The following is a 15,948-nucleotide window of genomic DNA, read 5'->3' as shown; positions in this document are numbered from 1 at the left end:
GAAATTTGGGGATTTTTGTGCCTTTCCATGCCTCAATAATGATGAGAGATAATGATGGATCTCTAATTTATGGAAGAAGAGCAAGATTTTGGCTATACTTCTTATGAAATATGATGAAGGGAATGAAAATCTGAAAAACTAGTATTTCTCTCTCCTCTCTCCTCTCTCTCCTTGTTATTAATTCATATGGACCAATTCATGAGACAAGGGGGTGGGGTGTGATGAAGGATGCTAATCAAATGACAATGTTGGAGTAGTAGAGATCATAGGTTAGGCTGAGAGAGTGTGTCAGTGGGAAAGAGCATCAGAAGTCTCCCAACCATGATTTAGGAGCCTCAAAACTGTAGTTTTTATGTGTAAGTAATCTTTCATTTTATTTCATGATAAATGGTTGAAGAAATTTACTTGAGAATGATTGGTTTTGGTTCCCCATGCTGTTTTTCTTCAAGATATTAAATAAAATCAAAAAATTCAATAGTATAATAATTTTTCCCTAAACATGCAAAATCCGTAAGTTGTGATTTTCATGGAAATGATGAAATTTGAGAGTTTTGTTGGGTTTTTTGGGTTCATATGAGATGAAAATTAATATGGAAATAATACTGAGCATATTTGATCAAGAAAAACCAATAATTCTAAAATATCTTAATTTTTGGACAAATAAATATGGACAAATAGTGAAAAAAATAAAAATAGGGTTTTTGTATTTAGAAATTAAGAAAAAATATGCTCTATGTGTGTGAATGTATAGCAAGGCTAGAGCATAAGGGATAAGCCTTAGTTCAGTCTTATTTCTATATTAGAGTATGATTTTTATCACTTTTTACATGAAAAAACTACACAAAAATGAACCCTACACCTATCCAACGAATGCAAAGCCTAAACGATAGGAGGAAAGAGGGGTTGTAAAAGTGAGTGGTCACTGAAAATGATTTAAATTTTGATTCATTTGATTATGCAACATGCCAGTCTCACCATTTAAATCTAAGAGAGACTAGTAGCACGAGGAAACTCAGTGCTAGTCTCTAGCAAGTTGCAATTACGAGTAGCTTGGAAATCATTAAAGGATTGTTTTTGCACCTCATATTGCTGGTTTGTTTTATCATAAAATGCTTGAGCACGAGGTGTGCCATTCACAATTGCATTGTGCATATCACATGGTAACTCATAGATGCATAGTAATTGATTGCCAAATACATCACCTACACTGAGTTGTGAGGAAACCCAAGCTATAGGCTAGACGATCGAATCTTTGGGAAATTGTCAAGTGATGAAATTTTATATCCCAGAATGTTTGAAATATATAAGTGCAGAGTGTGTTCATATGTGCTTTATGTTAGAGCAGTGCATCTTGGGGCCTATCCCCGAGTTATCAGAGAGATATAGTAGGGCCACAGCATTCAGTCATAGGGGTACGTGTGTAAAAATTACACCAATGAACAAAATTTGAGAAAGAGATAGAGATAGAGAGTACACAATAGATAATAGGAGGATTATAAAATTTCTTTAGCTCCAAACAACTGATACAGAGATGGCTCTATCCACCCGTGGGCTTCCACAATGAAGCTTAGATGGCGATCTAGATAAAAGATAGATGAAGAGCTTAAGGCTAGCTAAAACAACATTGGTTGGGTGATAGATAGATCATCGATGGCTGTGAAGGGGTTTAGCTTTTATAGCCCGTGAAGGCAGTTAGGTCAGCATGATCGACCTACCATATAAGCCTTCACTACTCGGCCAAGAAATATTCCCTTTACCGTTAAGGGCCGCTTCCACGGCCCCCGAACCCCAAAATAGGGGCTCCTTTTAACTCCCTTACCCTGCAACTCGATGCAATGTGCCTCGAGTTGCTACCAGCTTAACTACTCAGTTCAACCCAAATATTAGACCCACAATCATCACCTTTTTGCCATCTGGTCACATAGACCTCATCAGATATACAAGTCAGGACTTAACCAATGTCCGAGTTCACATTTGGCTTCTCCTCATAATGGGGGCCTTACAACTTTGAGCACCATGGATCATTGGTGGCACCTTATGAGGGTGGGGCATTGAGCATGTCTAACACCCCCCCTCAATGTTTGTATCACATTGGTGTACTACACCAAGATGTGTGGGATCTCCCTTAAGGAGTAAGAAAGGGCAATCGTTGGACTACATTCCACTACAAATGCAATATTTACATTTGTAACGTGTCCACTTGTATTTTCAGGACACGTCTGAGCAGTCCATCGGGAAGGATGTCTAGAAAGCTCCGCCCGGCACTCCCATGGAATGTTACGGGGTTTGCGATCTAGGGCTTTCCGCGTCTGCCACGTAGTGGAAATATTCCGGCCATTCCCACTTAGGATCGACCTGAATTAGGGTTTTTCTGATTGGTCAATTCCTAACAGCAACTAGCATCAGACCCAAGAGAACTACTTTACGCAGAAACGCCAGGTCCGAAGCGGATTCACACTACACTTGGTTCAAGGAGAATGGGAAATGAGAGGGATGCAAAGCTCGACCTCTTTTCCATAAGGCATAATCCCATTCCGTTTCCCTAAAACAGTGTAAATCAAGTTTAATCATAACTCTAGGTCGAACGCTTTTGTTATTCGTGTTCTTTGACGATCTTCCTGCTGTCCATCGTGATTTGAGAAACGTTCTCAGCCAACCGGGACCACCTAGAATGTAACGTTCTAAATTTCTTTCTTCGCGTGAACTACCCCTTATAGGAAAGGGGGATAATGATATGGCAATTTTGGTAATTTATTTAGGATAATGTAAATTTTTTTTCTTATTCCCCTCCCCATCCGACAGTCATGCTAGAGGGGGAGGGGAATAGAAAGGAGGCAGAAGCTCCTCGGTGGAGCTCGCAGGTGTAATGTGTGCCATGCCAATCGACACAAAGGAGAGGGAGGATCCCCCTCCCCTCCCTTATTTAAACCCTGGGCCGCTGCCGTGATGGAAGGAGGAGGGAGAGAGTGGGCTGCCGTGACGACTGACGGAGGAGCAGAAATCGAAAAGAAGGGAATGCTGCCGCCACGATGAACAGTCGACGTGAGGGAGAGAGGGCTTGAGAAAGCGTGAGGTCTAGGAGGCTGCCGCTCTACTGCCACGTCGCGGGTGCCCAGGGAGGAGCCGCCGACTTCATTCGCCGTTGACAGACGGCCCTATCACACCCCCCCCCATGTAACCTTCATTCGTCATCGATAGACGGCCCTATCACACCCCCCCCACGTAACCTTCTGGAAGCTTGGAAGCTTCCAAAGGGGGGAGCCTTCTTAGCCCCCTTTCCCCTGGTTTTAAAACCCCTCACACCACCCTCCCCCCCTGTGTTTAACCCTTAAGCCCCTTTCTTATGGGCTTTGAAACCCTTTCCTCTCCCCCTTTCCCCCCCCCGTGTTTAAAACTCTCACAAGCCCCTTAGCCCCTTTCCCATGAATGTTGGAAAACCACCCTTTTCCCCCCCCTCCCCCCCCCCCCCCCCCCCCCCGTGTTTTTTTATTTTCCTTTTAGCCCCCTTTCACTTGGCTTCAAAACCACCCTTCCCCCCCCGTGTTTAAACTCATAAGCCCTTTTTTTCTTTCCCTTAGCCCTTTTCCGTGGCCTCTTGAAACCCTTTATAACTTTAAGGTTCTATTTCCCTTGGAGTTTCCCCCTTAGGGTTTCCCCCCATAAAAGGTTACTCCAAATAACCTTTCTTTTTCCCCCATGTTTTGTTAAAAATCCCCCTTAGGCGATGCAAAAATAACCCTTGGAGCTCTCCCGCACCTTGTTTCTTTTCCACACCTTTCTATTCCCCGTTCGTGCGAGTTTACAAAGGCCATTAAGCCTTTCCCATGGCATAATGGGTCTTAGTCGCAAAAGATTCTGAAACACCCCTTTCGAATTCTCGACGCCAAGGAGGAAGCCTTCAAAAAACTGCTTTCGACGGACGGTGCAAGTTATTGCGAAAGAGAGCCACGGTGGAATATAAAAAAGGAGTTGTTAAGCTGCTTCCATGGCAGAAATGCCTCCTAAGAAAGTCCAAGGCGCAACCGCGGGAGGGTCATCTCCGGGCATCCACATGGATATCTCACCCCAAGCCCAGGTTTTCCTTCCTAAATTTTAAATGTTGAAATTCAATCATGCAAGGTTAATTGTTGGATATATGATATATTTTTGTCCTAGATGTTCATGACGAAGGAACTTAGTCATTAATACTTTTGTTGAATCATGCAAAATAAAGAAAGCATAAATGCATTTCTGGAAAATAGCCTTATGCATTGAAATGAATCAAAAATTAGATTAATGTCCATTAAAATAGTATACTTCGTTTAAGCCTAGATGTATAAACTACATATCGCACTATTAACCCTTAGCCTCTTCGCAAAAAATCATCATGGAAAGTGCAAAGCATGAAATGATTCTTACGATGGATAAACTCCATGAAATTACTATCATTTGTCAACTGCATAAATTATCAAGTAAAAGGTTGCTTATTTAGCATGATTTTTGTTCGCAAAGTAAAGGGAAGATTAGTTGAAATTAACCTAACCTATGCCTGACCTCAAATCGATTAGTTGAAATTAACCTATGCCTGACCTCAAATCGATAAGTTAAGGTTGAAAAATCAATTTACGCATAGACAACGAATCATGTGGAAGTAATCTCGAAATTATCTTCTAGAGTTAACCAAATTGGCATAAACCTAAAACACCTAAACCGCGGAGTACTCGGTTAGAATGAATTAAATTCCAAGAAATTCACTAGGAATTAATACGTAACCTAATCGATACGTATTACCAAAATTGAAACTCCTATACCCAAAATACTTGCCCACATTCACCGAATGTAGGGACAGTGAAACATATTTTGAATATGAGCTAGGGTTTGTCCCTAAGAATCTTACAAGATGGAACTTGGAAACCCTAGGCCTAAGACGTCAGCCTAGTAACCTGAAATAGATTGTTTCGTGACTCCATTGTCTCATAGTTCGATGCGACACTTGTGCAACAAGTGCGGAGTCATATGATCTTGTGATTGGATCACAAGGGAATGGCCAAGTTCTTGCAATGAAGTCGGCATTTCCTTACGTAAGTTATCTTGCAAAAGGATGAATAATCATCCTAATTTAGTAGTCTTTCTTGAGTAAAGAAGATTGATTGAAAACTAAAAAAAACCAGCCGATAAATTGAAGTAGCCAATGAACTTAAGGTTTGACCAAGTTGGGTTAACAGGGTACGACCTAACCCAGGATATAGGGGATCTTGCCAAGTTGCAAGTCATCCGGGATCGAGTGCTGGATGCATTCGAAAGGAAGGATTCATTCCTTAGCAGTTTGCCAACAAAAATGATCAATGGAAATGTTTGTGCTTGCTACAAATTTTAGAGCACTGTTTGGATTTGTTTGATCAATGAATTAAAAAGATAAATGGATATCTATACTTCAGGTTGAAGTCCTGAAGGGAGAGGCAGCTTCACTTACCCCCGACTGCCTGCCTAACCCTAACCAAGGGAGTTGTTAACCACGTCAGGCATGTGGACCGAACCCGCCGCGAGAGGTCTCTCCGTTGAGCGCTACTTGGAGCAAGAGGATGCTTGGGTGCCAGGGGGCTCTGGCCATAAATCCCTCGCCTTCCAGGCCCTGCACAAGAGGCTAATGTGACTCGGGATTGGATCTTGAGGCCCGCATACTAGTCTATGAGCGAAAACTTGGATTAGTGATCCCTGTGGATTGCTAGATAGCCTTCGAGCGGATTGTGGATAAGCCTCGGGCTGGACTCTTTGTATTTCAAAGATAAACATGATAACCTGTTAATAAGGAACTTGTCTAATATTGTTTTTCTATGTCAAGTGATAAGATTACGTGAAAAAAAACCAATGCCTAACGGGTTAATTAAAGAAGCTGGTTGTTACATGTCCAACTAATGTGTTAGGTAATTAAATAACTAAAACAACCCGAGGAAAGTGCGGAGGATGGGCCATAGGTCCGTCCTACGGATGGGTGGTCCCAGTTGGCTAGGAACTTTTCTCAAATCACGATGGACAGCAGGAAGATCGTCAAAGAACACGAACAATAAAAGCGTTGACCTAGAGTTATGATTATGGCAGAGAGGTTGAGCTTTGCATCCCTCTCGTTTCCCATTCTCCTTGAACCAAGTGCAGCGTGAATCCGCTTTGGACCTGGCGTTTCTACGTAAAGTAGTTCGCTTGGGTTCGACGCTAGTTGTTGTTAGGAATTGACCAATCAGGAAAACCCTAATTCAGGCCGATCCTAAGTGGGAACGGCCGGAATACTTCTGCTACGTGGTAGACGTGGAAAGCCCTAGATCACAAACCCCGTAACATTCCATGGGAGTGCCGGGCAGAGATTTCTAGACACCCTTTCTGATGGACTGCTAAGACGTGTCCTGAAAATACAAGTGGACACGTTACAATATAAACAATTAGGGCAGTGTGTTCCTTGGACGCTCCTAGTCGAGACTGTGTGCGGTTGTCTTGTGAGTGTTAGAGAGGCCCGACTAGTGCCTATAGCCAGTGTCGGGCCTGTTTTAGGTCTGAATATCGAGTCTTGTAAAACAATGCAAGTCAGGTTGTTTATAATATCTAGTGGCCATTTGTTCTTCCTAATTAATAACATAACTTTTACAAGAAAAGCTATCCGCTAACCGAGACCACGCAACCATAGATCTCGACCTATTAAGGACCCATCCACCCACTTTTCTCAATAGAGTATTTTTAATTACATAAATACCTACTATCACTTTAGGTTTGACATATAAAAATAACTTCTTTGATTATTTGCTACTAGCAGAAATTTGTTACACATCTTTATTTCATGACACGAAAACAATGTAAAGCAATTTTTTCTCAAACAACTTCTTTAAGAAAATATCTTTTTACAATGCTTTCTATCATGTGACTTGACATAATATCAACTCGAAGGCATTATTTCCATCAATTTCAATCCCTAAACTAGTATTGAGACTTCCAAAATACTACATGGGTTTGAAGGGTAATTGACAACTCATAAGAGTCTAAGGAATTTGTGAAGACCAGAGCTCTATGGTATCCTCAACTCCTCCTGTCCGAGTAGAATTCCCTACAAGAGGACCTTTCGTGTCATGGTCAATCCATAATCACTGACACAAAAACAAAAAATCCCTTGGAGTAGATTTTATTCACACTAATATTGGGGAGCTGTAGCGTCATTAAGAAACACTACCTCAGTTGGTGATTTGTGCCCTATTGTGCATTCTTTATCTTGACAATTTTAAGAAGAATCAAAAATCTAATTTACAACCACAAACAGATTACTTCAAATGTATCACACACAACAATTCTAATAAATTTCCTTCCAAGAAAACTAGTTTCCTAGAATGACAATATCAAGGGTAAACTTAGCATAACTAGCAATATCCTTCAATAATTCTCTCGGATTACTCTTCCCCTTGGGACCTAGCCCAAGATAAAATTTAACAAGGAGTTTATTTTTCAAATCTTCCATCTTCCAGGGCTCGAACAACCCATCAATCCCTCAAAGATTGCTAAAGGACTTTTATAAGAAAAAAATTTCATGATGATCTTTTTTTTAAAAAAAATATGTTGGTCCTTTGTCTAGTGATAACTCACTAGATTCGAAACCCTTGTTTATTTTATTACAAAAAGTATTCTAATAAATTGATCTCAAGATTTTTCAAACAATTAGTGTTTGTATTTATTGATTGGAGGTTCCATCAGTTTAGTGCAAATCGGAGTAAAAATTTAACTACTTAAATATTTCTTATTACAAAAGTCATAGTATTTGAATCTACTTCTTGGTAATTCCTACTTGATGTAATAAAATCATAAATTATTTTCAAATAGTATAGTAATTTCCATGCATCCTATTCCTAATAGATCTCATGTAATTCAAATTAATCCTTTGAATTTGTGATTAATAATTCTCTTTAGTAATTTTTCTATGCATGAGATTATATGCAAAATCCTACTCTTACTACTATCACAGATGCAATTTTTCTTTATCAGTTCATGAGATGATGATCTATTTGCCATATTTAATATTTAAAATAATAGTCAAATATGGCACGTGTGGATTTACGACATTGAGTGCTTGGTTGTTGTTTTTGGTATTCATAGCTTCATTTGTAATTTGAGTACTTGCCATCCTATTTGTAGGGGTCATACATCTATTTGATTTCAAAGTCAAATTCCTGCAAGGTCTCAATCCATCGGCATTGTCTCATATTGAGATCTGGTTGAGTAAAAATACACTTCAGGCTTTTATGATCAGAGAAAACCTATTACCAAGCAAGTAATGTCTCCATAATTTGAAGGCATGAATTATAGCAAGTAATTCTAAGTCGTGTGCGGCATTGTTTCTTTCATGGATCTTTAACTTTCTTGAAGCATAGACTATTCGATGTCCTTGCATAAGTACGGAACCCAAAGCAAGAGAGCTTGCATCTGTTATGACTTCGAATTCTTTGCTAAGGTCAAGTAGCGTTAAGATGGGGGCAGTTACCAAACTCTGCTTAAGCTTCTCAAAGCTAGATTGTTCGGTGGACGTCCATGTAACAAAGACTTGGTTTTTGAGAAGGTCGGTGAGAGGTGCGGCGATTGAGGTGCATAGTCTTTCATGAAGAATCTATACCAACCCATTAGCCCTAGAAAGCTTTGCATTTCCTTTGAGAAATTGACAAGTTTTGTAAAGTTGGAATGTTGTGAGTATTAAAGGCTCAGTTTTTGAACTGATTTACTATAGTTTTTGCAATGGGGCTGATTATTAATAGTTTGTGGCAAGCATATGTGGCATTGTTGCCTAAAGAGCTAGACAAGCATTGGTCCTTTGCCACATGTTTGGAAGTGTATGATATTGGTGTGAACTAAAATTTACTGGTTTTGCGAAGTTGAAGACCTTAAAAATGGCAAACACGTGAGAGAAGGATATTATCACTCAAATAGTTGGTGAGAAAACTACAAAAATTTTGTTCTACGAAAATTCAAGATGTCTAGTTTCTTAATTGAAAGAGGCTATTGGGACCTAGTTATAGGTCTTGAAGATGAGCCCAAGCTACCGGAGGATAGACCTCCAACACAGGATCAATTAAAGGCACACAGAACATGGTTGGAAAAGGCCAGCAAGGTCTTGCATTGGTTGTCATTATGTATGTCAGATACAAAAGCTATGCAAATTGCAAATTGTACTTCCCCAAAGGCTGCTTGGGACTTATTGATGAAGAATTATGGGCATGTCACTCATGCAAAAAAGACACAACTGAAGCAAAAATTTAGCCACATATCCAAGAATGGAAGGTCTATTGAAGCTATGTTAGTGAGATAAGATCCATTGCAGAACAACTACGCTCAATTGGAGCTAAAGTTAACGATGATGATTTGGTGGCTACTACCCTCCATGGACTTGGACAGGAGTATAAGCAGTTTGATACTTGCATTTCAGTGCATCACGAGCAGCCTGACTTTGATGAACTTGTAGCACTTCTATTACATGAAGAAGTGAAACTTGGACTCAATACAAGTTCCAATGGGTCCAAAAACAGCAGGGACAATGTCTTCTACTCCAATCAAAGGGGTAGAGGTGGAAGAGGAAGATCAAACTTTAGAGGAAGAGGTGCTGGAAATGCATATGCAACCCGTGGACAGCAAGCTATTGGATGGCAAAATAGGCAGCCTCAAACAAATAGAGGTGCCCCAAATGCTCATGGAAGAGGAGGTTATTCACCTACTAGAGGAAGAGGCACTTGGCAGAAGCCTCAAATGAGTCATGGACAATAATCAAATGCAAATAAGGATTGCCATTATTGTGGAAAATATGGGCATGTAGCTAAGGATTGCTACAAGAAGCAGAATGATCAGAGAGCAAGAGGGAAGCAACATGGTAATCATGCTTCTTCTAGTGGTATGCAGGAGGATGAGAGGTTGTTTGTAATGCAACATGTGAAGAAAGGGTTGCCTACACAAGGCAAAGTAGATGATGTATGGTATATAGACTCAAGGGCATCTAACCACATGACTCCTCATGGAGAGTAGTTTGACACATTGGTACCAGGTGCTCATGGATATGTTTGCACACGGGATGATACACAGCATGACATTATGCATACGAGTACTGTTCCCTTGATGATGCATGGTGACAAGAAAAAGAGTCTCTATATGATGTGTTACATGTACCCTCCAAAACCAAAAACTTACTTTCTGTGGGACAAATGGCTGAACCTAATCTACAAGTAAGATTCAATAGAGATGGATGTTACATTAAAGAGTACGGTCAAGGATGCAAACTCATTGCTAAAGGCAAAAGAAATGGCAAAATGTTTACATTGGATACAAAAATTCTAGCATTGAATGTTGCTATGTACTCACATAACAATGCTGCAATAAGGGATATTGAGATATGGCATAAAAGGATTGGTCATGTAAATGTTCAAAAGTTGAAGAATATGAAGCATAAGCAAGTTGTACTTGGACTCCTTGAGTTCAATCATGTGGAATTGGGACACATATGTCAATCATGTCAATTTGGAAAGCAATTAAGGCTTCCATTTATGAAGCATGTAGTCACTACTACTAGACCATTATAGCTTGTACATTTTGATGTATGGGGATCCTCACAGAATGCATCTCTTGGGGGATCATGTTACTATGTGTCATTCATAGATGACTATAGTAGGTACACATGGTTGTATGTGTTGAAGCACAAGAGTGATGCCATGGATGTTTTTCAAGACTTCAAGGGACATGTGGAGAAAGAATTGGCTTACTACATCTTATGCTTGAGATCTTATAGTAGTGGAGAATATGTTTCTAAAGACTTTGATCACTTCTTGGCAGCTCATGGGATTAAAAGGCAATTGACATGCATGTACACACCACAACAAAATGGTGTGGTAGAAAGGAAAAACACGGTAATCATGTAATCGGCCAGAGCCATGTTAAATGAGAAAAGTCTACCAAATGCATATTGGGAAGAGGCTATAATGACTGCAGTGTATGTCATGAATCGTACACCAACATCAGGTATACATGAAGTGACTCCTCATGAGAGGCTTTATGGGATAAAGCTGGACATTAGCCATCTTAAGGTTTTTGGATGCCTGGCTTATGTACATGTTCCAGATGAAAAGAGGAAGAAGCCTGATCCAAAGGCAGAAAAGGCCATCTTTATTGGGTATGCACAAGATAGAAAAGCGTACAAATGCAACAAACCTTCTACTCATGAGACATTGGTCTCAAGAGATGCGATATTTGATGAGATGAAATCATGGCATGAGAAGAAAATCACTTTGATGAATGATGATGATGGTTGTTAGGAGACTTATATACATGTAGGTACAAATGAAAGTGCAAAAATTTTTGGGCCTTCTAAAGATGCTACTACATCAATAAGTCCTTGGACATGTAGATTCAGGACTTCAGCATCTTTATCCACTGACATGGGTATGTCGGTGAGGGGGAAAAATGTGGATAAAGGCAAAGGAAAACTTGATGATGTTACATGGCCACTCACTTGTGATTATGATTTAACTAGCACTAAAAGCTTGGATAGTGAGTTTGGTATTCCATCAGTTGTGACTCCTAGTGTGAGACATAGATATGTACCACCTCATGAGAGAGGAGAGTCTCATACTGCACCTCAAATGAGGAGATCAGAAAGAGTGAGGAAGCCTATGGGGATAGGCTTACATACAGTGGTTATACAGTGAGGCACTATGCATATATGGCAAAAGTCACTAGCTTCAAGGAACCCATAAAGTTTTTTGAAGCTATCTTGGATTATCATTGGTGCAAGGCAATGGATGAGGAATATTCAACATTGGTTGAAAATGACACTTGGGATTTGGTTGATTTTCCTAAAGGAAAAATGTCTATTGGTTACAAATGGGTATACAAAGTGAAGTGCAAATAAGATGGCACATTGGAAAGATACAAGGCAAGACTTATGGCAAAAGGTTATGCATAACAATATGGTCTTGATTATGAGGAAACATTCAGCCATGTTGCTAAAATGGCAACCGTGAGGACAATGATTGCTTTGGCAGCATCTAAAGGATAGATTATGTATCTGATGAATGTGAAGAATGGTTTTCTCAATGGTGATTTGGTTGAGGAAGTATACATGGATTAGCTCGAGGGCTATGTACATCTAGATTTTCCTACACATATATATATATTGAAGAAAGCATTATATGGGCTGAAGCAAGCACCTAGAGCTTGGAATCCTAAGATAAGTGCATGCTTATAGAAACTTGGTTTCACTATGGGCAAGGCTGATCATAGCCTATTTACAAAGAAGACAATGGCCAGTTATGTGGTATTAGTCATCTATGTGGATGATTTGATAATTACAAGTGATGATGTCACAGGAATTAGAGAGATCAAGGAAATATTACATGCTGAATTTCAGGTCAAAGATTTGGGAGAATTGAAGTATTTCCTTGGGATTGAGGTTATCTCTACACCTCTCATGATAGTTGGTTGTTGCAAAAGAAGTATACAAAAGACATGTTGACCAAGTATGGTATGTTGGATTGCAAGGCATTGGGCACTCCATTGGAGCAAAATGTTAAGCTACTTGTAGATGTTGGACATGAGATTGAGAATGTCACTATGTATAGACAAATGGGGGGTAGCCTGGTTTACCTTACCATTACTAGACCAGATCTTAGCTATTCAGTTGGACGGATTAGCCAATTCATGTAGAAGCCTATGAAGCTGCACTTGGATGCACTGAGGAGGATCTTGAGATATGTGAAGGCTACATCAAATTATGTTCTATTCTATGAGCATGGTAAGCCTTTAGAGATGCTGACTGGGAAGGAAGTACCTATGACATGAGATCTACTAGTAGTTATGCATTTTCCCTTTGTAGTATTATGGTCCGTTGGAGCAGTAAAAAGCAACCTATAGTTGCACTCTCTAGTACTGAGATAGAGTATAGAGGTGCTGCATTAGCTACATGTGAGGTAGTATGGCTCATAGAGGTTCTTGATGATTTGGGCATGCAGGAGGTCAGACCTGTCACACTCTATTGTGAGAACATTAGTGTGCTCCTAGCCAGTAATCCTGTCTATCATGCTAGGACTAAGCACATTGAAGTACACTATCACTTTATAAGAGAAAAAGTGATTGTAGGTGACATTGATTTGGTCCATGTGAGGACAGAAGACCAAGTTGCAAATATCTTTACCAAGTCATTGGGTAAAGATAAGTTTGTGCATTTCACAAAGCTACTTGGAGTGAAGTATCCCACTTGAGCTTGAGGGGGATTGTTGAGATTCAAGCTCATAGTTCTATCTTAGTTGAATAAGGTTAAGTCCCACTGACTTAACCATGGTTAGATCTAGGCCATTTTGATCTTTTGTGTGTATTGTATACAATTGACTTTAGATTGTGTTGATGGAATGGAAAGACAAGGAGCATGTGTGTTACCCTTCCTGCCTATGTCTTTTGTCCATCTTTCTCTTTGAACTGTAATAGACAGATGGTCTAACAACTGCAACAGGAATAGGCATAGGCATAGACATAGAAGTAGGCATAGACATGGGATGAGAAGTAGGAGAAGAAGTGGAAGGGGCAACATGAGAAGTAGGAGAAGTCAAGGTAGAAGAAGACATCTCTAGAGGTGTTTGCATACCGTTTTTTAAGCGAGCCTTCCATTGTCGCCTCTTCGTCAGTTTGGAAACCGCATCAACAGCATCTTGCCAATCCATCTTCAATCGTATACGTTGCGTACGGTCTTCAAGAAGCTCTTCTAACTCGTCTTGAAGTGTAGGATCAGCCACTTGCAAGAATAACTCCAGTTTCTCTAAGTTTAGGGCTCTTTGCTCAAGTGTATCCAACTAGTAGTAACGTTCTTCAAATTCCCGCAATAACTCGAAAGCAACAAGTCCTTTTTTGGGCTGATAGACCCATTCTCTGAATGTCTTCCACGTAGCAATATCATAATCCTCCACAAAATATTCATCTTTGAGTGCCTTATTCATGACATTTCAGTTTGAATCTTGCATAAATAAGTCAACCACTCTAACCCGCAAAGCAGGTGTGAAAAGCTATAGGAAATAATTGCTCCAATTGGTAGGAACTCCAAAGAAGCACATCTAGCTTTCAAAAGTTTTAAGATAAGCTGAGACATTCTGGCCATCAAATAATTTACGCTCACTTACCACAGCCTCGATTGCTTTGGTTGCTCCATGTGTATGCTCTTGTTCTTGATGTAGCATTCATTGTTGATCCAATTGTTGGCTGATGTAATTGTTGCTGCTGCTGCATAGATAATTGCATCCCCTGATTCTGCATCATAATAGCCGAAGAAAGAGTTTGCAATAAATTCTTCATCTCATTGGTCAAAAAGGAAGAAGCACTCTATGATGAAGTGGGTGGAGTATTCGAAGAGTCTCCCATCTCGACAATTAGAAGCAACGCTTTCACATTTGGTTCACCAGGTCTTGCACGGAATTCCTGTGGGAGTTCGTGAAGTCATTTGCCGCAGGGACGCTTTGCAAGATGGAAGCAAAGGATGATGAAGAGTACTCAACTCAAAGTAAATACATGGAGTAAGAAGAATGGTTAGGTTTTACATTCAATCGAATTCATATGTGGGCAAGGTAAGGTGAACCGGGAAAACAAGGATTACAATCTTCTCAATATATCATTTCAGCTTAGATGAGCATGTTCATGTTTTGGTATGGACGCACAAGGTTTTCATTCATATGCATTGGCAATCAAAATAAGAAGCAAGGGATATAATAGAGAAACTATGTTTTTAAGTTATAGGAACTCTCTCTTAGCACATGTCATAATGACTTTGAATGGGATAATTTACTCATGGCAAGGAGTAGGGCGTTTAAACTTGCAAGTGATATCGTTTAGCAAAATGGGCAACAAGCTCAGAAGGTAGCTCTCCTTCTCCTTCCTAATCCTTAGCTACGAGAGGTATGTTCAATTCGCGATCCTCAAAGAAAGTATGATGTCCTTCCACGCCGATTGTTGTCCTCCCTTGCATTCTTCTAATCCACGCACCCCCCTTTCAAACAGCCGCATATCATGTCAGCTTCTGAAAAGTCCGGCTTGCTTATTTGAAATTGATGACGAGTTCCATCACCTTTATCTCAAACACTTCGTATTCCTTTTGATTCCTTGCTTTATTCATAATCTGATTATTTGCGTCGTCTCCTCCATACACAAGGAACTTTCAATCGATCCCCATATAGGAAAAAAAGAGAATTCCCCATGGAATTCCCTAGTTGAAAATACATATAAGTGGGGAAAGTAAAAACTAGGGAAAATGGGACATTTCCTAGTGAGAATAAGTAGGGAATCACATAAGACCTTTCCTATGTAGGAAATATTTCCTACATAGGAAATATTTCCTATATAAGAAAATACAAAATTTTCTATGTAGGGAATAATTCCTATATAGGAAATATTTCATATATAGGAAAAATTTTCTAGAGGTGATTCCCTAGGTACTCTCACTAGGAAATCTCTCATTTTTCCTATTTTTTACATTCCCTACTTATATGTACCTTCAACTAGGGAATTCCGTGGAAATTCTCTTTTTTCCTTATCACTTTATCTACTTTTCCCTTCCTCTTAGACATGCTAATATCAAACAAGAAATTGCACAATAAATTTTTAACTAGAAAATTATATAGAGAATGTCATCATTTCCAAGTAAGGATCAATAACATACATCTAATGATCAAAATAGATTAAACAAATTAAGACATCAACATCTACTTCTAGCAACCAAAAGTAAAATGAAAATAATTTTAAAGGAGCATAGAACTAAAAACTAATTAAGCAACATGTGTGTCTTGATTGTTTTATCCCTTAAATCTCCAATATGTTGCAAAGTAATAAATGTTTGTCTACCCTCTTCTCTAAATTTCAACATGGGTGGCCGATAGATATCATCATATGATGGTATGCGTATCACTCCTATTGATACTCAAGTGATCA

The 15,948-nt window shown here is 39.6% G+C and overlaps 1 protein-coding gene across 3 annotated transcripts in view; it reads right to left on the bottom strand.

Moving 5' to 3' along the window:
* Positions 1-15,948, bottom strand: part of LOC148015372 (uncharacterized) — an 87,950-nt gene that overhangs the window by 59,420 nt on the left and 12,582 nt on the right. For 2 of the 3 annotated variants that reach the window (XM_087665954.1, XM_087665955.1), the window contains exon 4: positions 15,477-15,927. The exons of the other annotated variant lie outside the window; for it this stretch is intronic. In XM_087665954.1, coding sequence (XP_087522080.1) covers positions 15,782-15,927 — 146 coding nt within the window. In that variant the 3' untranslated portion in view covers positions 15,477-15,781. Of the gene's footprint in view, positions 1-15,476; positions 15,928-15,948 lie in introns of those variants that run through there. 3 annotated transcript variants of the gene reach the window in all.

The sequence above is a fragment of the Lygodium microphyllum genome, chromosome 24 (genome assembly GCF_053477565.2).
Source record: "Lygodium microphyllum isolate KBCC chromosome 24, Lygodium_microphyllum_v1.1.10, whole genome shotgun sequence".
Taxonomy (NCBI): Eukaryota; Viridiplantae; Streptophyta; class Polypodiopsida; order Schizaeales; family Lygodiaceae; genus Lygodium; species Lygodium microphyllum.
Note: the sequence above shows the minus strand (reverse complement) of the source record. Positions and strands in the feature narration are given on the sequence as shown.